General features: G+C 43.2%; 1 protein-coding gene across 1 annotated transcript in view; it reads left to right on the top strand.

Annotated features, from left to right (window-relative positions):
• Positions 1–3,702: 3,702 nt before the first annotated feature.
• Gmeb2 (glucocorticoid modulatory element binding protein 2) overlaps positions 3,703–23,883 on the top strand; it is a 41,581-nt gene continuing 21,400 nt past the window's right edge. The window contains exons 1-2 of the mRNA XM_028885275.2: positions 3,703–3,824; positions 15,969–16,157. Coding sequence (XP_028741108.1) covers positions 16,027–16,157 — 131 coding nt within the window. The 5' untranslated portion in view covers positions 3,703–3,824; positions 15,969–16,026. The remainder of the gene's footprint in view (positions 3,825–15,968; positions 16,158–23,883) is intronic.

The following is a 23,883-nucleotide window of genomic DNA, read 5'->3' as shown; positions in this document are numbered from 1 at the left end:
TTTGTCTACAGGCACATCTTATATGGGCATTTTCTCAATTTAGAGTCCCTCTTCTCAAATGACTCTAGCTATGTTAAGTTGACATAAAACCAACCAAGGCACCAGATCACTGTCTCATGTGTCGTCCACATCCACCCCACCCCTGTTTAACAGTTCTGGCTGTCCTGGAACTCGATCTGTAGTCCAGGCTGGCTACGTAAGTGGGGGGGTCTATATCCAGATGGGCCCAATATACTCACAAGGGTCTTTAAAAGTAGGTAAGAGAGCAGAGAGCAGGGCAGGGTTGGCTCACACCTTTAATCCCAGCACTCAGGAGGCAGAAGCAGGCAGATCTCTGTGTGTTCAAGGACAGCCTGGTCTACACGGTGAAACTCTATCTCAAAAAAAAAGAAAGTAAAAACAAAAAATGTAGGTAAGGGAGACAGGAGAGCTGGCTTTAAGACGAAGGGTGCCCTTCACTTATCCAGAAGGCACCAGTCCTGGAGCACATGGGCTTCAGCTCACTGAACTTGGGTTGGGATTCAATTCTGGCCTTCAGAGGAATAAGAGAATAAACTCATGTTATCTGTTTGCTTGATCAGGGTCTTGTCATGTAACTCAAATTGTCACTTAACTCTCAATCTTGTGTCCTCTGTCTCCTAAATGCTGGGATTATACGCATGTGATACATCTGACCTAAAAGTTGTACTTTTAAAGCACTAAATTTGAGGTGGTTTTTTGTTGTTGTTTTGAGACAGTGTTTCTCTGTGTAGATCTGCCTGCCCTGGAACTTACTCTGTCCAGGCTGGCCTCAAACTCAAAGAGATCCACCTACTTTTGCCTCCTGAGTGCTGGGATTAAAGGCATGTGCCACCACCACCGGGCTTGATTTTTTTTTTTTTTAACTTAGAAATAGTTTATTGGAGGCTTACCTTTTCAGAGGAGGAGTCCTGGACCATCATATATGACTCATTTGGACAAGCAGGGATAGTGTAAAGCCATGACCAGGTGAGGTAAAAACCATGGTCTAGGGCTGGACATGCTGTGTGAACAACCTCTACCATGAATACATAAATAAGTTTGAAAGGCAATGTAATGTTTAATAAACTTTAGGCCTTTACTGGAGTTAGGTACGATCTTCCTAAACTTTGTCTCATTCCTTCTCTGGATCCTTCCTGCTGTTCCCAGACTGTCTCCCGGCTCAGCAGAACAAGAATTCCCAGGACATGCCAACCATTGGTTGGATCTGACTGACTGGTAATTTTTTTTTTTTTTTTTGCTTGTTTTTGTTTGCTTTTTGAGACAGGGTTTCTCTGTGTAGTTTTGGAGCCTTTCCTGGAACTCACTCTGTAGCCCAGGCTGGCTGGAACTCACAGAGGTCCACCTGCCTTTGCCTCCCAAGTGCTGGGATTAAAGGCATGCACCACTACCGCTTGGCTTTGGTAATTTTTTTGTGTTGTTGTTGTTTAACAGTAGTAATAGAAAGTATTTTAGGGGAGGTATCTTGAAATCATGCAGAACTTGTTTTACCTCAAACTTTCATTAAATTTCAAAACTATCCAGTGGATTTTGTCTGCCACAAAGTAATTTTCCCCCCCATTTCCTATTATATTTAGTAATCAGAACTCTAGCAGGGAACTGTCCTGTCTCCCCTTTACTTATTAAGTATTTAACCTATACAATCTCCTGTTCTGTGGGTATAATGAAACACTAATATCATGAGTTGGTGCTCACATGGACCAAGCTCTGACAGGTGGGGGATTTTTGAGCTACTCTATTCCCTGTGAAGGGCTATCTGCTTTGGGAGTATTTCCTTAATTGCCGGGAACTCATTTAACATTGGCTTAGATCACTGAGGCTACCGCAACAAAAACAGCCATACAGTAGGTAGCTTATAAATGACCCAAATTTATCACTCACAGTTCTGGGGGCTGGCAGTCCAAGATTAAGGCATGGTGTAATACATGAAGAGGACTGCTTCCTGTCTCAGACATGGCACCTATCACCTCCTCAAACCCCACTTTCTACTATCTTCTTAGGGAGTTAGGATTCAACATGTAAAAGGGGTGAGTGGGTCATGGACAAACATCAATACCAGCTGATAACATCCTTCATTCCCTCCACAGACAAGGAGGGCTCTGCTCAGATGAAGGCTGCCCACAGCAGGACTAATCTCAGGCCTTGGTGATCAGAGTCTGTGAATCTGAGCAGGTGGGAGAAGTTGATTTTTACATCTGCTAGATCCTGCAGGGAGAATTTACATGTACCTTTGACTAAGGTGGTAGTCTTTAACTACACTCTTCAGCTTCCCTGAACAAATGCTCAGACTGGGTGCCAGTTCATTCCACTTACCTACTGGTAGCAGCAGACATCAGCTCTTCCTGCTCATGCAGGCTTTGATCTCCGTGCCACCTCTTCTCTAGACTTACCCTTTAATTTCATTAGCATTTATTTCTGCAATGACAAACTTGCATGTTTATCACATAATAACCAAAATAAACAGCATTGAAGAGTTCCTCATTTCAGAATGAAAGCTCAACTCTCTGAAGACTGTAGGACAGGCAGAACAGGGATCCTGAAACCTTTGACTGAAGTTAGTGACCACATTCTGAGAGCTTAGGAGAGCTAGCCCGGTGCTTAGAATTGGCTGTCTCAGCCAGTAGGCCTGTGGCTGGGACATAAGGGTTTTACCACCAAGACCACAATGTCTAACATGGGCCAGGCTCCATCTGGGCCAAGATAAACACAGCTCATGTCGCTAGGGCATAATGCTGTTACCTTTGAACCACACAAGAACTGCTTGTCTTTGTCTCTCAACTGCAAGAAACATAATAAATGTTGGCTGAGGGATTCTTATGTTCTGGAAAATCCAGGTATCTTAAATACTAGACCTTTCCCTGCAAGTTAGAAAAAAAAATAAAAGAAGCAATTCTTTGGGCAGCCAAGACACTCTATGAAACTTTTATGGCTTCAAGATACCCGAGACATTTAACTTTTTTTTTTTTTTTTTGGTTTTTCGAGACAAGGTTTCTCTGTGTAGCTTTGCGCCTTTCCTGGATCTCGCTCTGTAGACCAGGCTGGCCTCGAACTCAGAGACCCACCTGCCTCTGCCTCCCAAGTGCTGGGATTAAAGGCGTGCGCCACCACCGCCTGGCCAGACATTTAACCTCTATTAACTCTCATTTAAAAATTTAGAATAATGGGCCGGGCAAGATAACATACACCTTTAATCTCAGAACTCGGAAGGCAGGCAGGTCTCTAAGAGTTCCAAGTCAGCCTGGTCTACACAGAAGTCCCCGTCTGGACTATCCAACGCAATGCCGGTTGGTCAACCGCAAGAAAACACCGCTCCGCAATGAGCAGGTTGCGAAAGCAAATTCGCAAAGCCTTCAATTTCAAACAAGAAAACATGATTCTGCTCGAAATGGGTAAGAACGCCCACACTCAGTCGTTGCACTCGAATTCTACGGACGTGTCGGTCGCGGCTCCCTAGTGGAGCCGACACGCGGACTACAAACCAAATGCCAACCTGGACTTGAGCCACGGAACACCTAACCACGGAGCACAGAGGCAAGCACAAACGCACGCGCGCCAGAGCCCTTCGGGTACTATCTCACCACACTGTTCACTTCCGCGCCGGGCGCCAAATAAGTCTCCAAGCCCGCCCGATCCGTGCGTGCGCGGCCTTGGTGTCTGCGTCACTAGGAAGCGCGCGCCCGCGCCGCCGCCGCCGCCGCCGCCGCCGCCGAATCCCCAACAAGGAGCGAAGCCTGCGGCCGCCACCGCCACCACCCGCCGCCGCACCCGTCACAGCCGGGCGCCAGAGCAGGCCGGTGTGGGCCCAGGTAAGCGGCTTCGGCGTGCCCGCGCACCCCCGCGGCGAAGCTTCTCGCGCCGCTCACGCGCCGCCGTCCAGTCAGGGGTCCCTGCGGAGCGTCAGGACGTTACGGCGGGGGGAGGGGAGGTCGGGGAGGGGCGGCGGGCGCGCGAGGGCGGCGGCGGCGTCAGGCGCGGCGGCGTCAGGCGGGCGGGCGGGCGCGGGCGCCTGGCGAGAGGGCTCGCGGAGGCGGCTGTGCTTCCGGCGTCCATCTTGGCTTCGCCAGAGGCAGGGTCGGATCACCAGTGAAAGCCAACGCTGATAGGGACAGTAGGGTGTGGGGTAGGCGGGAGTGGTGTTGCTTGGGATCCTTCGGTGGGCGCCAAATGGATCGGGTCCCCGAGGGAGGGTGGAAAGACTGGGGAACGACTCATGGGTGGGAATTCGTACCGGTGTAGACCCTTTGATGGGACCTTTATTGATGGACCCTTGACTCGGAACAGAATACACAGAGACCCATGAGCATAATTGTAAGGGACTCATCGTCAGTGGAACCATGTCACTGTGGACCTGTTGGTGGGAACTGCAGTGGGACCCATTTGTAGAACTAGGTGGTCAGTGGGAATTATATTGATAAGAACTCCTCGGTAGGAATTGAATGGATAATCTTATCGGTGGGAACCTAATCAGTCTGGCCCATTTTTAGCCATAGTTGAGTACATCTTTAGCTACTATTTAGGTGATAACTTTTTTGCCGAACCGGTTCTCTTTCTTGCAGACATTTCAAATACAGCCGTTTCAATCACATTATTTTTACTAAGTTAAAATTAAATGTACAACTGCCTGCTTAGCTTGTTTTTTCATAGAAAGTATGCAAAATTTTTTGGGAAGACATCCTGGAGTACACATACGTACATACCATTTGGACTTATATAGAATGCAAAGAACAAATACGTCTTTGTGTGTGTGTGTGTGAGAGAGAGAGAGTGAGTGAGAGAGAGAGAGAGAGAGAGAGAGAGAGAGAGAGAGAGAGAGTGAGAGTGTTAGTTTCTCAATGTTGCCCTGCCTGTGCGGGAACTCCATTTGTAGACCAGGCTGGCCTCAAACTCTGCCTGCCTCTGCCTCCCAAGTGCTGGTTTAAAGGCGTGCACCACCACCATGCAGACTCTATGACTCACCTGGAAAGGGAGGATATTTAGGTGTCCCTTCAGTGCTAGGAGACAAACTCACATGGATTGGGCCTGCCATATGGTGAAGTTTACTGGTCCATTCCCTCACTCCATTCCTCCCTTCCCTTCCCCCTTACTGCCTTTCTAGCTGGGAGGCTGAGGCAGGTGGATCTTGAGTTCAAGGCCAGCTTGGTTTACAGATCCAGTACCAAGACAGCCAGGGATATACAGAGAAACCCTGTCTCAAACAAACCAACAAACAAAAAACCTAGTATTGGCCTGGAACTGATCTAGGATCATTTATTTATTTATTTTTTGAGACAGGGTCTTTCTGTGTCCTGGCTGTCCTGGAACTCACTATGTAGACCAGGCTGGCTGCCTCTGCCTTCTGAATGCTGGAATTAATGACATGCACCACTGTGCCCAGCTCCAGGATGGTCTTGATGTTTTGTTATAGCCATATCATCATTCCTCTTGCCTCAGCCAAGTGCTGGAATTATAGAATATATTATATTTGATAGGATCATGCTACTAGATTTGGCTGACTTGAGACTTGCCTCCTGAGTGCTGGGATTATAGGTGTGTGTCACCATGTCCTATTGAATGCAATATTTTTTAGATGGAATTTTTAAGTGAATTATTTATTTATTTGTTTATTTTTATGTGCATTGGTGTTTTGCTTGCATTCATGTCTGTGTGAGGGTGTTGTATCCTCTGGAATTGGAGTTACAGACAGTTGTGAGCAGCCATGTGGGTGCTGGGAATTGAACCTGGGTCCTCCGGGAGAGCAGTCAATGCTTTTAACCATTGAGCCATCTCTCCAGCCCCTCAATGCAATACTTTTTTAAAGTGAAATTTAAAACCTAATGGTGGTGGCACACATCTTAAAATCCCAGCACTTGGGAGGGAGATGCAGGTGGATCTCTGTGAGTTCGAGGCCAGCCTGGTCTATAGAGCTAGTTCTAGGACAGCCAAGGAAAGCTACACAGAGAACCCCTGTCTCAAAAAACAACAACAACAACAACAAAAGAAAAAAATTTTAAATGTTTGTTGAGGCTTATTTAAAGGGCTTTGCTTTGAATACTAGCTCTCAAACACTACATTAGTGAAAAACTTTGTTTCAGAAATAGGAAGTCTGTCAATGTACATGAATCCCATGTAGCTTTTCTACCTGAGAAGCATTTGAAGATTGTCTTTACCGACCTGGATTGGCCTAACCTGGGGATGGGGATTTCCAGAAACTCTTTCATAGCTGGAAAAAGTTCACATGTGAGCCTTCTACCTTGACTTAATGTACCTGGTTCTGTTGGATAGCTTCCAGTTTATATTGGAGTGATAGTAAAAAGATTATATTTAAAGATGTTCTGAAATTTTTTCTCAGTATTTGGGATGGAACTTATGACCTCATTCAGGGCTTCACGAGTACTCTGACATTGAATTTTGAAAATATTTTTCTGTTTTGTTTTTTTTTAGTACTTTTTTTTCCTTCTCTTGTTCTTTTTAGTTTTGTTTTTCTCTCCATTGTTCATTTTCTATACCTTTTTAATCAAGAAAGAGAAGTACTGCCTTATCCATGGTTTCTAATCGTTAGTATCCTGTGCTTAGATATATTCTGTTGGTGCTGAGGAAATGGCTCAGTGGATAAAAGTGCTTACTTTGCAAGTGTGAGAACTTAAGTTCAAATCCCCAGAACTCACATAAAATCTGGGCATGTAGCAGGAGTGTCTGTAATCCTAGCTCATTACAGGGCAACGGGAAATGGAGACAGGAGAATCCTGAGAAGCTCACAGGTTAGCTAGCCTAGAATATGAAGCTGTGAAAAACAAAAAGATCCTGTTTTGAAACAAGTGGAAGTTGAGGCCAACACATTTGATCTATGCACAAGCAATGTCGCACCCATGCTCCTGCATTTATATTCTCTGCTGTCCCCCAAACAAAACAAGATACATTCTACACATGTTCAGTGTATTCTCTGTGGGAAAAATCAGTGTGTTTCCTTGTGGATTTGGCTCTGAATGATTTTCCTTCTTACTCTAACTAAACCAGATCCTCTGTGGTGGGGCTCATTCTTAACCAGCTTGTGATTATTTTGGAAAGTGGCTCCTAGTTTCTTCTTGCTTCTTTTTCTTTGTGAATGTTTCCTTGCCACAAACCTTGCTTTTAGTCAGCCTACATTTCCTGGTTCTTTGGATCTTTGGGTCAAGGGTACTATAGGGACTAGATGTTGTTGGTGTTTGGTAGCCCAGAAGTCCTAACTTTTACTTCCCTTTGGCCCTTGGAAATCCTCCAGAGACCCAGGTCCTGCCCAGAACCAAGATCATTGATTGGCATGTTTGCAGGGAGGAAATAAACCAGGGAAATCTGAAAACTTTTGCATTTCTCTCCCCAGCAGACGTTCTAAAGAGCCTTCAAGTGCTGAGGATTGGAGCCAGGTGCAGTGGCAGTGGTGATGCACATCAGTAATTCCAGCACTCAAAAGGCTGAGGCAGGAGGGTCACAGATTTGAGGCTAATTTGAGTAACATAACAAGATCTTCTCTCTCTCTTAAAAAAAAAAAAGTGCTGGGGATATAAGGGTTGGATATATAATTTAACAAAGAATTTGAGCTCTATAAGGGGGATGTGTTGTGACTGGCTGTTTGGTTAGTTGGTTCTATCACCAAAGGCTTAATTGTAGAGGCTGGAGTGTGGTTGTGGAGGTGGAGTCTGAGAACTGCTTCTGTCCTTGGACATATTTGCTGCTTGGTGAGTGCTAGTTATTAACAATTATCATGATAAAAATCAAGTTCTGATTTAGGCATGATAACTCACACACCTTTAATCCTTGTATTGGAGAGGCAGAGACAGGCAGATCTCTGAGAGTTCAAGGCCAGCTTGATCTACATAGTGAGTACCATCCAGATCAGCAAGGTCATGAGATCCTGTTTAGAAAGAAAATTCTGAAGCCAGGGATCATCAGGCAAGGGCTCTTACTGTTAAGCCTGGCAACGTGAGTTTGATTCCCCAGGACCCTCAAAGTGGGAAGAGAAAATTATCTTCACCAAGTTGTTCTCTGACATCCATGCTCTGTGACACAAGCATGTAACTTCACAAATAAATAATAAGTAAGCACATAAATAATTAAAAAACAAATTCTGAGCTGGTTGTGTTGGCTCATGCCTTTAATCCCAGCACTCAGGAGGCAGAGACAGGTGGATCTCTGTGAGCTGGAGGTCAGCCTAGTCTACAGAATGAGTTCCAGGACAGTCAGAGCTAAAACAGAAGAGAAACCTTGTCTCAAAATACAACCTCCAACCCCCCCGCCCCCCCCCCAAAAAAAGACAGGATCTCCTGTGTCCTAGGCTGGCCTAGAACTTGCTTTTTTGGTTTCAATGACCTTCTGTTTCTTCTGATCTTTTTGCCTCCACTTCCTACCACACCCAGTTTTATGCTGTGCTAAGATGGAACTGAGGACTTTTCACAGGCTCCACCTAGAGTTTCATTTCTAGCCCATATTGAATATTCCTATATATTTATTTCCCATCCTCATGTCTTCATGAAAACATGTTTATTCAATCTTTTACTCATTCTTGAAATTGGGTAGTTTTCTTTTTGTTCTTTATATATTCTGGTTGCAAATTCTTTATTAGAATCAAGATTTGTAATTTTTTTTCAGTCTGTGTCCTGTATTTTTTATTACATTGTATTCTCCATTCATCTCTCTCTCTCTCTCTCTCTCTCTCTCTCTCTCTCTCTCTCTCTCACTCACACACACACACACACACACACAAAAAAAAAAAAACTAGTCAGTAACTTAATTTTAAGGTAGTGTAGGCTTTATGGCAAATTTGAGAGGAAAGCATAAAATTCCCTGTGGTGTTTAATATCATCAACTTTACAGGATCTAGAATCACTGAAGAAACAAACCTCTGGAGGGAGTATCTAGCTTAGGTTGAGGTGGGAAGAACCACTGTAACTATGGGTAATTCATGGGTTGAGGACTTACACTAAATGAAAAGGAGAAAGTTAGAGCACCACCATTTTTCTCTGCTTCCTAACTCAAATGCATGTGACCAGCTGCCTCTTGCTCCTGTGGCCTTGACTTCCTTACTACTATGAACTGTATCATAGCAACAAGAAGTTTGTCACAGTAACAATTCCCATATGCTTCTCTCCTTTCCCTAACTTCTCTCACTGGGAAACTCCACAGAATCTCTGCTGAGGCTGATAAGCCTATACTGACATATCATTCAGAGCCCACAGTTTATAGTAGTTTTCTTGTGGAACCTAACCCTAATTCTGATGACATATGACTACATGATCCACCCTTATAGTATTGTGTAAAATAACTTCAATACCCAAGAGAGTCTGTATTCCACTGTTCATCATCCCCCCCAACCCCCACCTCCCCACCCCAGAACTATTTTTTTCATAGTTTACTTTTTCCCTAATGTTAGAGAGGAAAATCCTACAGGATATGGATTCTTTTACTGAGTAATAAGTATTTTTGTTTGTTTTATGCCTTTTAGCCCTAGCTTTCCCTAAAAGAATGTAGTGCCATTGTAAGGAATTGCAAAAAGATTACTATACAGAACCCTTCCCCACCTTTTTGTAACTAAAGCTATTGGGGTCCAGCTCCTCGATAGCTTTCACCCAGAGTTCCAGAAGAGACACTGCCAGCGGCAGATTAATCTCAGGGGTTCACTAATAAATCTATGCACACAAATCTCTTTAGTCCATACACTTTATTCTTCTGAGTCAGTTCTCTACACAGCTTCTTTTCTGCTGTCATAATTAGCTTCTTTCTTGCCTTATTCTTTCTACCTCTTTCTGCTGTTTCCTCTAAATGCTATCTTAATTCCTTCATTTTAGTTCTGCCCCATCTTGGTCTTTCTCATCTCATTCTTACCCACCTAGTTCTTTCCCCTCTGGCTCTTCCTCATCTCCCATCTCATCCTTCTAGTTCTCCTCCAACCTAGTCCCCCAAGTCTCTGAGGTTTACAGTTATATACCCATGCAATAGCAATGCTCTGGCTAAGGCAAGATCACCAGGTTTGAATTCTTACAGGGTCATAAAGGCAGGTAAGAGTTTTCCTCAGGCAGTGACTGTCAGGCTTTCTTTTACAACCCAAAAGGGGAGTGGTTAAGGGAGGAGGTCAACTAAGAGCTAAAATTGGTTAATATATCAGAAAAAGGGAATTTATGTGCTCAAACTACGTTCCTAGAAGTGATTAGTTAAAATATTAGGAGTCTATAATGTTAGTATAAATACCCCTAAGCCTCTATAAGAAAGGAGATCTGAGACTAATTTGCATAAGAAATAAAGCTATGCACCAAACCTTTGCCTGTCTCCTAGGCCTAGGAGATAGGTATTATCTCCATAAGGGTGTTTGCCTTAATTTAGGGGACTCAGCGGTTGGTCTAAAATGCTTTGTCCTGTCTGCCTTTTGGCTTTGGATGCTAGAAAAGTATGTCAGATAAAAATACACTGTTAGAATTTCTTGGGGAAGGTATGAGAGCACACAAATTCATAACAGGAAACAGCTGATATATTAAAACCCGAATAACACTAAATACTCCCTGAGATTTGGCTTTTTCTCTGGAAGAATTCCTTAATTCTTCCAGGTGTAGCTTTACCATAGTCAGTGGAATTTTTACTACATTCCTGCAGCTCTAGCACTTTTGGTAATAGTTCTCATCTTTTTCTTTTTCTTTTCTTTTCTTTCTTTTTAAGGTTTTTTTGAGACAGGATTTCTCGGTATAACAGCCCTAGCTGTCCTTGTCCTGAAATTCACTTTGTAGACCAGGCTGGCCTGGAACTTAGAGATCTGCCTACCTCTGCCTCCCAGTTGCTGGGGTTTAAGGCCTGTGCCACCACACCCAGCTGTTCCACACCCTTTCAGTAGTAGTTCTCATATATCTATTGGCATACCAGACAGTGTTAGAATTTTTTGTTTCAGCTATAATACAAGTATAATTTTGTTTAAACCAGGTCTCTTTCTGTTGCCCAGGTTCTTTTTACATTCCTGGGCTCAAGCAATCTTACTTTAGCTTGGACGTAGGTACTCACCATTGTTAGAGCCAGATTATTATGTGTTTTGTTTTGTTTTTTCTTTTTGAGACAGGGTCTTGTGTAACATAGGCTGGCCTTGAATGCCCTATGTAGCTGAAGATTTCCTTAAACTTTTGATCTTTTTTGCCTTTCTCTACCTCCTAAATGCCATAATTACAGGCATGTGCTACCACCATACTTGATTTATAAGGTTCTGGGGACTGAATCCAGGGCCTTGAGCATTCTAGGCAAGTACTTTATAATCTCTGGCCCTTGTTATGCATATTTATTTATTTGTTTGTTTATTTTTCAAATGTGTATGTGTGTGTCCCTTAATACCTGTGTTGAAGTCAGAGGACAACTTGGAGGAAGTCAGTTCTTCCCTTCCACCATGTAGGTCATAGGTATCCATCTCAGGTCACCAGTTTGGTGGCAGGTGCCTTTACCTGCTGAGCCCCTGGCTGACCCTGTTATACATACTTGGGTGGGTAGCCAACCCACCCATCAGTCCTTCCTTCCTTTTTCCTATTTTTCTTTTTGAGATAGTATCTTATTTTTATAGCTGAGGCTGACCTAGATTTCATGGTGATCCCCTTGCCTTAGCCTTATTGTTAATGTTGTGATTACAGATGTAAGCCATCAAAATTGGTTGGCTAAGTCTCTGTGTAGTCTTGGCTGGCCTCAAACTCACAGAGATCTGCCTGCCTCTGCCTCCCAAGTACTGGGATTAAAGGTGTGCACCACCACCACCAGATATATTTTTTTAAAAAGATTTATTTATTTATTTATTTATTTATTTATTTATTTATTTATTTATTATACAGTGTAATGTCTGCATGTATCCTTGTAGGCCAGAAGAGGGCACCAGATCTTACAGATGGTTGTGAGCCACCATGTGGTTGCTGGGAACCGAACTCAGGACCTCTGGAAGAACAGCCAGTGTTCTTAACCACTAAGCCATCTCTCCAGCCCTCCAGATATTTTCTTTAGCACACTAAAAATATTATTCTTTGTAGTATCTGGTAGCACTGGCCCAGCAACTCTGGAAGCTGAGGTAGGAAAATTGCAAGTTCAAAGGCAGCTTGACCAACTTGGTGAGACATTGTCTCAAAAAATAAAAACAAGGAGCTGGAGAGATGATTAAGATGGCTCAGTGGTTAAGAGCACTTGCTGCTCTTCCAAAGACTCAGTTTGGGCTCCCAGCAACCACACTGTAGCTCATGACCATTTGTAATTCCAGTTCCTGAGGATCTGATGCCCTCTTCTGGCCTCTGTACCACCAGATACCCATATGATACATATATATACTTGCAAGCAAAATACAAACCTAAAATAAAAACAAATACATCCTTTTTTTTTTTTCTTTTTCCGAGACAGGGTTTTTTTCTGTAGCTTTGGAGCCTGTCCTGGGACTTTCTCTGTAGACCAGGCTGGCCTTGAAGTCACAGAGATCCATGTGCCTCTGCCTTCCAAGTGCTGGGATTAAAGGCCCACCACCACCTGGCCGGCCCTTCTTCTTTCCTAGCCTGGCTCTCCCGCCCAGTCTCTTCCTGTCCAGCTATAGGCCAGTCAGTTCTTTATTAACCAGTGAGAGTAATACATATTCACAATGTACAGAAGGATTATTTCACAGCACTCCAGGACCTAAATAAAATAAAATAAAATAAAAAATTGTTATTTACTTTGTAGTCCCTATGGTTTCCTGTAAGAACTCCAGTTAACATATGGTGAAGCATAGCTTTTGCCTGATATTTGGAGATTTTTCATTTTTTTTTCCAGCTTGATTCTGACTGCTGGAGGTTTGCCAAGCTTCTAGGATATGCATGTTTGTCATTAAATTTGGGGAACATTTTGCAATTTTTTTTTCTTTTTTCTTCAAAGCAAGATTTTGATATGTCACTCAGTTGGCCTTGAATTTTTGGCAACCCTCTTGCCTCTTCCTCCTGAGTGCTGAGGTTACTAGTGTGCAAATATGCACAACCATGTCTGGCTATGTTCAGCTAGTGTATCTTAAATTTCTTTTTTCAGCTTAAAGCTTTTCTCTCTCTGCTGTAGGACTCCAGTGACACTCATTGGTTTTGCTGTGCCTTTGTGAAGTTCAGTTCAGCCTGCTTTCCAGCCTGTTCACTGATGCTCAGATTGGATAATTTCTGAGACTCTGTCTTATGTTCCCTGTCTCCTTCTTCTGTTGTCTCCATGTTACCATGGAGCCCATCCAGTGTTGTTTTATTTTGTATTTATTTTTTAATTAATCTTTTATTTTACACACACACATTTTAAGATTGAACCCTGGGCCTTGAGCATGCTAAGTAAGTATTCTACACTCAAGTTTCTACAGTCCTGTTTATTTTTTATTCTCAGACTTTTGATTGGTGGTAACTTCTGTTTGGTGCCCAGACCTCTTCTCAGGCATATTTGGCTTACTATCTTGGAGGGTGGTACACTTAGTTGTCTACAACTCTGTTGACTATAGGAATAAGTGTCTCTTGATTATTTTTCCCTTGAGAGTAACCAGGGTTTCTTAGCTCTTTGTATATTAAGCAGTTTATTTATTTATTTATTTAGTTAGTTAGTTAGTTAGTTAGTTTTTTTTTTTTGAGATAGGATTTCTCTGTGTAGTCCTGGCAATCCTGGAACTTGCTCTGTAGAAAAGGCTGGCCTCTGATTTAGAGAGATCCACCTACCTCTGCCTCCTGAGTGCTGGCTTTATATACCCAACTGTCAATCAGTTTTGAATTACACACGTATACTTTTAATGTTATTGTATGAGGTTGGGTATTGTTCAGTCTCACAGAGTGCTGAAACTTTTCCTGAAGTAGGGGCTGGACCTAGTTGGTCAGGCCAAGTGGTTTACTTTAAACTTCCTAAAAATTGCAGTTATTTATTTATTTAGAGTGTGTGCATGCATGTGTGTTTGTATACACGTGCACGTACATTTTATGATGCATGTGTGGGCATCGGAAGATAATTTGTGTCAGTTCTCTCCTCCATAGATGGCTCTCAGGGATCAAATTTAGGTTTTCAATGTTGGCAAAAGGTGCTTTACTCCCTGAGCCATCTGGTCAGCCCTGAGTGAGACAGGATCTCACTCTGTAATCCATTCTGACCTCTATCTTGGGATCCTTTTTGCTTAGCTGCTGAAATCTGGTATTACAGGTGTGTGCCACCACACCTAGCCAAGGAGCACTTTACTTCACCATATTGTGCTCAGGTCCATTTTCAGAGTCTCTGCAATGATTCTGACACCCGCCCTGTGAATACTGTCCATGGCCCAGTCTGAAGCTTAAGTGTGATTGTCTTAGTTTTTTTTTTTTTGTTGTTGTTGTTGTTACTGTGATAAAATATCCTAACAAAAGCACAATTTACCCGGCGGGTGCATGCCTTTAATCCCAGCACTCGGGAGGCAGAGACAGGTGGATCTCTGTGAGTTCGAGGCCAGCCTGGTCTATAGGGCGATGGTGGGACGTTTTCAGCACTCGGAGGGAGACAGGTGGATCTCTGTGAGTTCGAGGCCAGCCCGGTCTACATAGTGAGTTCCAGGAAAGGCACAAAGCTACATAGGGAAACCCTGTCTCGAAAAACGAAGCCAACCAACCAACCAAACAAACAAACAAAAAGAAAAAAAAAACAGAAAGAAAGAGAAAGAAAAAAAAACAAAACAAAACAAAAAAAGCATAATTTAAGGGAGAAAGGATTTATTTCAGTTCACACAGCAGGAGCCTGAAGTGGCTAGTCACAAGGAAAAAGCAACAATGCATGTGTGCTTCTTAGCTTCCTTTCTCTACTTATATAGTACAGGATTCCCTGCCCAGGGAATAGTCCCATCTATAATTAAGATGGGTCTTCTTATATCAATTAAGGTAATCAAGATAATCCCCCATTAGGCATGGACAGAGGCCCATCTCTCAGGTGATTATAGTCTATCAAGTTGAAAGTTCACATTAACTAGTACAGCAGTCTGCCCTGTAGGTCAGTACTCAAAGCCATTAGTTTTGCCATGTAGCCTTAGGTCCATATATACAACATCTCAGGATAGCCCACACATTCTTGTGTAGCTATATATAGGCCTGTCTGTATGTCCTTCTTGTCTATACAATGTCCCATTCTAACTCCTAATTCTAGGGCCTCTTTTTTGTCCTCTGGCTAGAAGTCCATGCTGTGCTTGCCCCAACATTTCATGACTGGGTCCATCCCAGGCCTGGCATAGAGCTTGGGGTATGAGACAACACAATCTCCAGGCTCTTGAGACATAGTCCTCTAGTGAGGAAGACATTCCTTCTAAATTTTGTGCTTTTGAAGCTACTACCACCATCATAGAGTTAGAGCTTGAGTTTGCCTAGGGCAGGGCCAGCAAAGACAGAAACTAATGATGATGAAGATGATGATGATGATGATGATAAAGATGATAAAGATAAAAGCAGGACATTTCCCCCTTTTTTGTCATGTGGATTTCACTACACTTTCCTAAGGTCAGGTGCTTCCTAGCTATACTTGAGTTCAGACTACTTTTGAGTTCAGCCAGGAGATACAGAGGGAAAAGTAGTAATTTGGAAGCCTGCCTTCAGGAAAATCACCCAAAGTCTGTATTCCTTCCATATCCTGCTGCTTGCTGCCTCTGAGCTTCCATGTTTATATGGATTGAGTGGAGGAGTGTGACCCATCTATTTAGGAGGAAAGATTGGGTTTATCCATGGCACCTACCAATCCAGAGCCCCCGAGGGCTCCTGCATTACTGTCATTTCTTGACAAAGAACAGTAGGTGGGGACTTGGAGGAGAATCTTAGGTGATATTGAGACCATCAATTGCTGTGTACTGTGTTAGCATTTTTTTTCTTTTTCAGTGCTGGAGATGCAACCCAGGGCCTTGCACATACTCAACAGTGCTCTATTAAGCTACACCTCGGCCCTCAACTATTCTGTTGCTCCAGTATGGAAACTACCCTATAACCTGTGCTCTGCTTTGTTTGCTCTAGGATTTGAGACCCTGGAGGAGTGACACTGCTTACCTCAGGCATCTTCTTCCACTAAGCCATGGCAACCCCAGATGTGAGCGTCCACATGGAAGAGGTGGTGGTTGTGACAACTCCAGACACTGCAGTTGATGGCAGTGGTGTGGAGGAAGTGAAGACAGTGCTTGTAACAACAAATCTAGCTCCTCATGGGTAAGAAGTAAACCTTGGTCCTGCCATGTTATGGTGGCACAGCTTGGTATGCCAGGTGTAGGGATGAGCGTCAAGATTTCTGTACATACAAGATTCTAAGACTGGACCCAGGTGAAGAAGTACAAAGTGTGTCAAGAAAGAGGATCAAAAGAGCCTCTAAGGGTGATGTTTCAGCTCATCATTGCAGTGTGGTTCTAAATCTCTTGGTGATATCTCTTGATCAATGAAACAGTGAGAACTGAATATTTTCTTTATCATCTCCTCTTCTAGAGGTCAGAATTGAGAATTAGTTGGTTAAAAAGTCACACTTAACCAAACTCTTGTCTTTCTTTTGCCTCTTATATAGGAGGAGGGCAGCAGTCTCTTTCTCCCCTGAGAGACTTGGTCTCTGGGCTTTTGGCTTCTCTTTGCTGCCTCTTGTGTGTGGTATTGTTATACTGAACTTGACTTTTTCTGGAGCCTAGGTGAGCTTTTGGGCTCACTAACAACATGTTGACAGTGATTTTTTAAGAAAAAGGTTGTAGACCAATCCTTGCGGCCCCCTCTATTGAGGAGACTGTGTCTTTTCATATGCATGCTTGCTGTCAGCTGCAGAGTAGGGATCTGGGCTCTGTTTGGGAGGTCTGACATTGCCTTCTTCCTCAGGGAAAAAATTGAAGCTGGTGTGCCTAGCTGTGCAGGGCTGGCTTTGGGTGGTTGTGAGTTGAATTATGTATGGTCCTTCTTGCTTTGTGGACATAGTACAAGTCCCTATCTGTAAAGTAGGACCTCCAATAGCATTTTTTCACTGAGTCTCCTTTTCTTTCTTTCTTTCTTTTTTTTTTTTTTTTTTGTGTGTGTGTGTGTTGGTTTGGTTTTTCGAGATATGGTTTCTCTTTGTAGCCCTGGCTGTCTTAGAACTCACAGAGATCCACCTGCCTCTGCCTCCTGAGTGCTGGGATTAAAGGTGTTTGCCACCACCGCTTGGCTTTTTTTCTTTTTGAGACAGGTTCTTTATATAGCCCTGGCTGTTCTGGAACTCACTGTGTAAATCAGGTTGGCCTCAAACTCATAGCGATCTACTTGCCTCTGCCTCCCATGTGCTGGAATTAAAGTGCTGCCACACCCAGCTTACTGATTCTCCTTGATTCACGTCAGTGTCTTGATACATGGATTAGATATTTCCTGTGTATGTATTTTAGGTATACTGTATTTTCTGACACCTCCCGTAGATCTTTTCATAAAGCCATATCCAAAAGCCACTGACCTTATCCAAAAGCCATATCCACCTTTTCCCTTAGATTTGGGATAACCTGTGATAAATACTGTGGCAGAAATGACACTGGATTAGAAAAGGCCATGTAGCATCTGCTTTCTGCCCTAGGGTCTCTGTTAGGAGTTCAACTGCCATACTTCATAGCTCTGGTATCACCCAGGATTTTAGGGGGAGATGAGGAGGACCATACTCATGATAGTCTTCCCAGCTGAAGCCCAGCATTGTGGTGGACCACTACTGTACAGTTTCAGTCCCATGTCAAAGACCCTTCAATATTACATCCCCTCCCCCAATCTCTTTCTTTTGACAGGGTCTCATTCTGTAATCTGTCCTGAAATTCACTATGTAGCCCACTATAGCCTGGAATGAAAGGGGATTCTCTTGTCTCACCTACTGACTAATGGAAAGCAGACATCACCACGCACAGTTGGGTATTACTGTCTTCTTGGCTATTTTCACATAGTTGTGGGTTTAGAGTTATCCCTTGTGGGAATTTTGCCATCTTGTAAGAGAGATCAACTTCTGGGGCTATCCTAGATATGAGGATGTTGGCCAGCATAGTTCTCTAGCAGCTGGGTTTCCACATTTGCTACTTTTGTCTTCATTATAAAGGTGATTTCTGGAGGTCACCTTTGCTATATCAACACTGAGCAGCTTTCCTAGGATGCCAAGAGTCTGCATATACCAAGGACTTAAAATAATTGTTAAACAGTAGTGAGAATTAGCAAGAGTATAATTGGTCAGTTCTTTGTTTGCCCTGTTTACTAGTATGTTAGCTTCTTTTGCTGAGTAAGAAGCTACCACATGCTGGATGTGGTGGCTCACACCTACAATCCTATTGCTTAGGAGACTAAGGTAGAAGAGTCATGAGTTCCAGGTCAGTGTAGGCTATGTAGTAGTGGGAAAGAAGTGAACAAGAGAGGAAGGGAGAGAAACCATCTCAAAATTCAGGGGTTTAATATGTAAATATTTATTATTTCTTCTAATTCTTTCATTTGACTCTGGCTTTATGATTTAGGCTGTAGTAGGTTGTTTTCACTCTTTACGGGGCCTGCCACCCAGCTCCCAAATAAATATACAGTCTTATTCTTATTTATGAATGCCCAGTCTTTTTTTTTTTTCTTTTCCCCTTAGAGACAGGGTTTCTCTGTGTAGCTTTGTGCCTTTCCTGGAACTCACTCTGTAGCCCAGGCTGGCTTTGAACTCACAGAGATCTGCCTGCTTCTGCCTCCCAATTGCTGGGATTAAAGGTGTTTGCCACCACCCGGCCAATGCCCAGCCTGACTTGTTTAGCTTGGCTTGTTTCTAGCCAGCTTTTCTTTCACTTTGTTTTTTTTTTTTTTTTGGGGGGGGGGTTCGAGACAGGGTTTCTCTGTACCTTTGGAGCCTGTCCTGGAACTTACTGTGTAGACCAGGCTGGCTCACAGAGATCCTCCCAAGTGCTCAGATTAAAGGCATGTGCCACCACCTCCTGGCATGGCCAGCTTTTCTTAACTAATTGTCCCCATCTACCTTTTGCCTCTGGGCTTTTTCCTATTCTTACTTCTGTATATCTTACTTTCACTCTTACTCCGTGGCTAGCTGGCTGGCTGGGTAACTGGCCCCTAGCATCCTCCTCTCCTTGTTTTCTTGCTCCTTGATCTCTTCCTCCCAGATTTCTCCTTCTATTTATTCTCTTAGCCTCCCAGCCCTGCCTGTCCTTTCTCCTGCTTCACTATTGGCCATTCAGCTCATTATTAGACCATCAGGTGTTTTAGACAGGTACAGTAACACAGCTTCACAGAGTTAAACAAATGCAACATAAAAGAATGCAACATGCCAGGCAGTGGTGGCACACACCTTTAATTTCAGCACTTGGGAGGCAGAGCCAGGTGGATCTCTGTGAGTTTGAGGCCAGCCTGGGCTACAAATCGAGATCTAGGACAGGCACCAAAGCTACACAGAGAAACCCTGTCTCGGAAAAAAAAAAAAAAAAGAATGCAATACATCTTTGCATCATTAAACAAATGGCCCATAGCATAAACAAATGTAACACATCTTAAAATAATATTCCAGAACATTAGGCTGCTTGTTTGACACTGTCGTGTGTTGTGGTGGGTTGGCTGGTCAAGATAGCTTCAGTCATGTCTCATTGACAGGCTATTTTGATAGCTGTAGTGAGGGCATCCCTATGTCTGCCAGCCTCTCTAAATCTTCCAACTAGTTGGCCTGGACTTTCCTTGATGATCTCATGCCTTGTGTGTTCTCATTTACCAACAACTAGAGCAAATTATATAGCCATGCACTAGCTCTTAGTCCCACCTGGGTGGACTAAGACTACTTCAGGATCAGAAAAGTTGTAGATCATTAGTTTTATTGTTGCAGTGACAAAATACCTGACATAAACAACTCAATTGAGGAAGGATGTGCCTTGGCTCATGTTTTTCAGAGGGTTCAGTGAGTACATAAAGGTGGTGGGAATATGTAGAGGAAGAGGCATTTTGCTTCACGGGAGATAAGAGGGTGAGAAAGGGAAACATGAAGGCAAAATAGGGAGACAGGAAGGGACCAGGGACAAAATATTCCCAAGGACTTCCCTCCAGTGACCTACTTTTTTCATGTAGTTCCTACCTCCCAAAATAGTATCACCAGTTAAGCCATCCCCAACACATAAGCATTTTAGTGGGACACTTGATATTCAATATTTACAAAGATACCATGGCTCTACAAATCTGACATTATCTCCCTGATAGTTCATTCCTCCACACTCCAAAGGTCCCTCAACATCATGTCCAACTATGGTACCAGGCCTCAAGTCTTGGCTTCATAGGTAAATTTAAATGCCTTTTGATCATAAACCTGAGAATTAAAAACAAAATTACTCCCTGTCTTAAAGTTTTATTGCTGTGATGAAACACTATAACCAAAACCAACATGGGGAGGAGTGGTTTTTGTTTTTGTTTTTTTCTGAGATAGGGTTTCTCTATATAACAGCCCTGGCTGTCCTGGAACTATCTCTGTAGACCAGGGTGGCCTCGAACTCATAGAAATCTGCCTGCCTCTGCCTCCCGAGTGCTGGGATTAAAGGTGTGTGCTACTACCACCCACCTAGGAGGAAGGGTTTTATTTCATATTCTACATTATAGTTCATCATCCAGAGAGAAATCAAGGCAGGAACTCAAGGTAGAAACCTGGAGTCAGGAACTGATGTAGAGGCCATGAAAAAGTGAGGCTTACTGGTTTGCTTCCTCGTGGCTTGTTCAGCCTGCTTCTTTTATAGCATCTAGGACTACTAGTCTAGGGTTAGCACTGCCTACAGTGAGCTGGGCCCTCCCACATAATTTACCAATAAAGAAAATGTACCACAGGCTTTCCCACAGGGAATATTTTCTTAATTGAATATATTCTTCTTCCCAGATGGCTCTTGGTTCTGTCAAGTTGACATAAAATTAGCTTGCACACTTCCTCTCTGTGTACTTAGCACACAGAGGGGAGAGCCAGAGGAGCAGGCCTGTTTCAAGGCCATGTGATGAATTCTTTTAGGTGGGCATCTGTCTGCTTTTCTGGGTAGGTCCTGAAGGTTGTTGGAGCTTTTGGCCAGGTACTGCCTTGAATCTTGGAGAGCAAAGTAGAAGCCCTCATAGGCACACACTGTTTTGGTGCCCTAAAGCTTTGACAGTTGGAGATATGAAATTGTTCAATCCCTGTACTCTCTATAAGTTCTACATTTTTGCCCAAGGTATTTCTCATGAGATTCAAACATTAATCAGGTTTCCACCTTCTAAATTGCCAAGAGACAGATTTCTTTCTTCTGCCATGAAGCCCAGTAGTTGCAGTGTCTCCTTTTGTTCAAGCCTCTGCTGATGGTTCTATACTTATTTTTTTAATTTTTATTTAATTTTATTTCATGTGATTGGTGTGAGGGTGTCAGATCTCCTGGGACTGGAGTTACAGACAGGTGTGAGCTGCTGTGTGGGTGCTGAGAATTGAACCCAGGTCCTCTGGAAGAACATCCAGTGCTCTTAACCACCGAGCCATCCCTCCAGTCCCGGTTCTATACTATTTAGGGAGAAAATGCAGTTCCACTCTGCTATCGTTACTGTCTTAGCTACAGAAATTTTATGACAGACCATCACAGAACTTAATGGACTAGATAACCAGTGCTTTTTGCTTTCTTGGTATATTGAGTTTCTTTTGTGTGGCTTCTTTATACCTAGAACACAGGTTCTTCATGTGACTGTCACCATCAAGGTACCTACCTGAGTGTGTCTCATAGTGGAAGGTCCTAATACCTGAGTTGGGAACTATAGAGTCTTCTCCATCCCATTAGTAAGCTGATCAAAGTTTGCTTGAGTTAAGTGGGAGAATAATACATGACTCATTTGATGGGGAAAACTATGAAGGATCAGAAAGACTCTTCCATCTGTGGCCTTAGTACCAGGGTACTAGCATGTTGCCCCAGTGGTCAGTCCTTTCTGCAGAACAGTAAAAGCTGTGAATTCTTCCTTTGGAAGAGCCCATATAGCCCCCAAAGCAGATCTATCCTGAAGGTTGGAGAACTTTCCAATTTTGATAGGGAACAGTTTCCACTATCCTGCTAATTGGAAATTGAGACTTAACTCTTTTTTTTTAATAATTAATTTATTTTTATTTTATGTCCATTGTGTTTTGCAATAGATGTCGGGTCCCCTGGAATTGGAATTACAGACAGTTGTGAGCTGTCATGTGGGTGCTGGGAATTGAAATTGAGTCCCTTGGAAGAATAGTCAGTACTCTTAACCATTGAGCCATCTCTCCAGCCCTGAGACTTAACTCTTAATATGTGAAAAAAAAAAAAATGAAGTAAAGGATAGTTAATTTCTTTGTAGGAAATGATTTCCTTCCTGATTTGGGAAGACCTGGGGAGTATTCTTTACTCAGAAAGCCTGACAGAATTATTCCTGCTCACTACCATCCTGTGGCAAAGTCTGTCTACTGCAGAGAAGAAAGCAGCTTTCAATAGAAAGCCAGGAGTTCATATGTTTAGGGAAAGTATACCTTTTTTATGTGACATTAATAGAAATGCCAATTTGTTAGCATCTTTGCTGAGAGTTGGAGACATAGTTTTACAGGTTGTGCTGCTGAGGGTCTGTACTACATCCATGGAGATACTTCCCCCTTAGTCTTCACTTTGATTTCCTCAGCTGTCTACATTGAATGCTGGCCCTTGGTTTGCTAATGTTCTTGTAAGTCAGGAGCTGTAGTCTCTGCTAATGGCACAGCTAGGGGTTTCAGGTCTCTTTTCCTCACTCCTGACTTCCTTCCTTGGAAGAATTTGTTTTGGACAGGGTATACATTCTGGTTCTGTCATTGTCCTCTGCTTTGTCCAAAGTTCTGGCTGAGGAGGATAGCTTCCTTTCCAAGTTCCTGCAGACTTTTTGGAGTCTGGGTGTTCCCATTTAATATTACTTACTATTCATATCAGAGTCATTCTTTGTTGTTGTTTTTGGGGCAGGGTCTCTCTGAATCAGAGTCTCTCAACCTGTGGGTCATGACCCCTTTTGGGGTTGATTGACCCTTTCACAGGGGTTGCATTATCAGATATCCTGGATATCAGATAGTTACAACTCATAAAAGTAGTAAAATTACAGTAATGAAATAGCAATGAAAATAATTTTGTGGTTGGAGGTCACCACAACATGAGGAATTATATTAAAGGGTCTCAGCATTAGGAAGGTTGAGAACCACTGCTTTAAATGGCCCTGGCTGGCCTAGAACTTTTATGAAGATCAGGCCTACCTCTGCCTCCTAAATGCTGAGACTAATGGTATGCACCACCATGGCTGGTTTAGAGTCATTCTTAATGTCTCAAAAGGCAGATTACAAGCCAGGAAGTTTACCTTAAAAATCTGTACAGATAGCCGGGTGGTGATGGTGTATGCCTTTAATCCCAGCACTTGGGAGGCAGAAGCAGGCAGATCTCTGTGATTTCGAGGCCAGCCTGGTCTACAGAGTGAGTTCCAGGACAATAGCCAGGACTACACAAAGAAGCCCTGTTTTGAAAAACAAACAAACAAACAAACAAAAAACCAAAAAAGCAGATTCCAAGGTTTTTTTTTTTGTTTTGTTTTGTTTTTCGAGACAGGGTTTCCCTGTGTAGCTTTGCGCCTTTCCTAGAACTCAAGTGGTAACCCAGGCTGGCCTCGAACTCACAGAGATCTGTCTGCCTCTGCCTCCCGAGTGCTGGGATTAAAGGCATGAACCACCACCTCCCGGCTGTACTTTTATTTAACTCCCATTTACCTGTTGGTAAAGTAGTTTCAGAGCATGGTAGTTGACTTCATTATTTCCAGGCCATGATGAGGTAGAAAGTTGTGGTGAATGGAGATGACAAGGCAAAAATGTTCATCTTATGACAGCTAGGAGACAGAAAATCAAAGGAAGAGCCAGGGACAAGGTACGCCCTTCTAGACCACAGTTCCAATGATCTACTTTCTTTAATTAGACTCCATC

Source organism: Peromyscus leucopus, chromosome 4 (genome assembly GCF_004664715.2).
Source record: "Peromyscus leucopus breed LL Stock chromosome 4, UCI_PerLeu_2.1, whole genome shotgun sequence".
Classification (NCBI taxonomy): domain Eukaryota; kingdom Metazoa; phylum Chordata; class Mammalia; order Rodentia; family Cricetidae; genus Peromyscus; species Peromyscus leucopus.
Note: the sequence above shows the minus strand (reverse complement) of the source record. Positions and strands in the feature narration are given on the sequence as shown.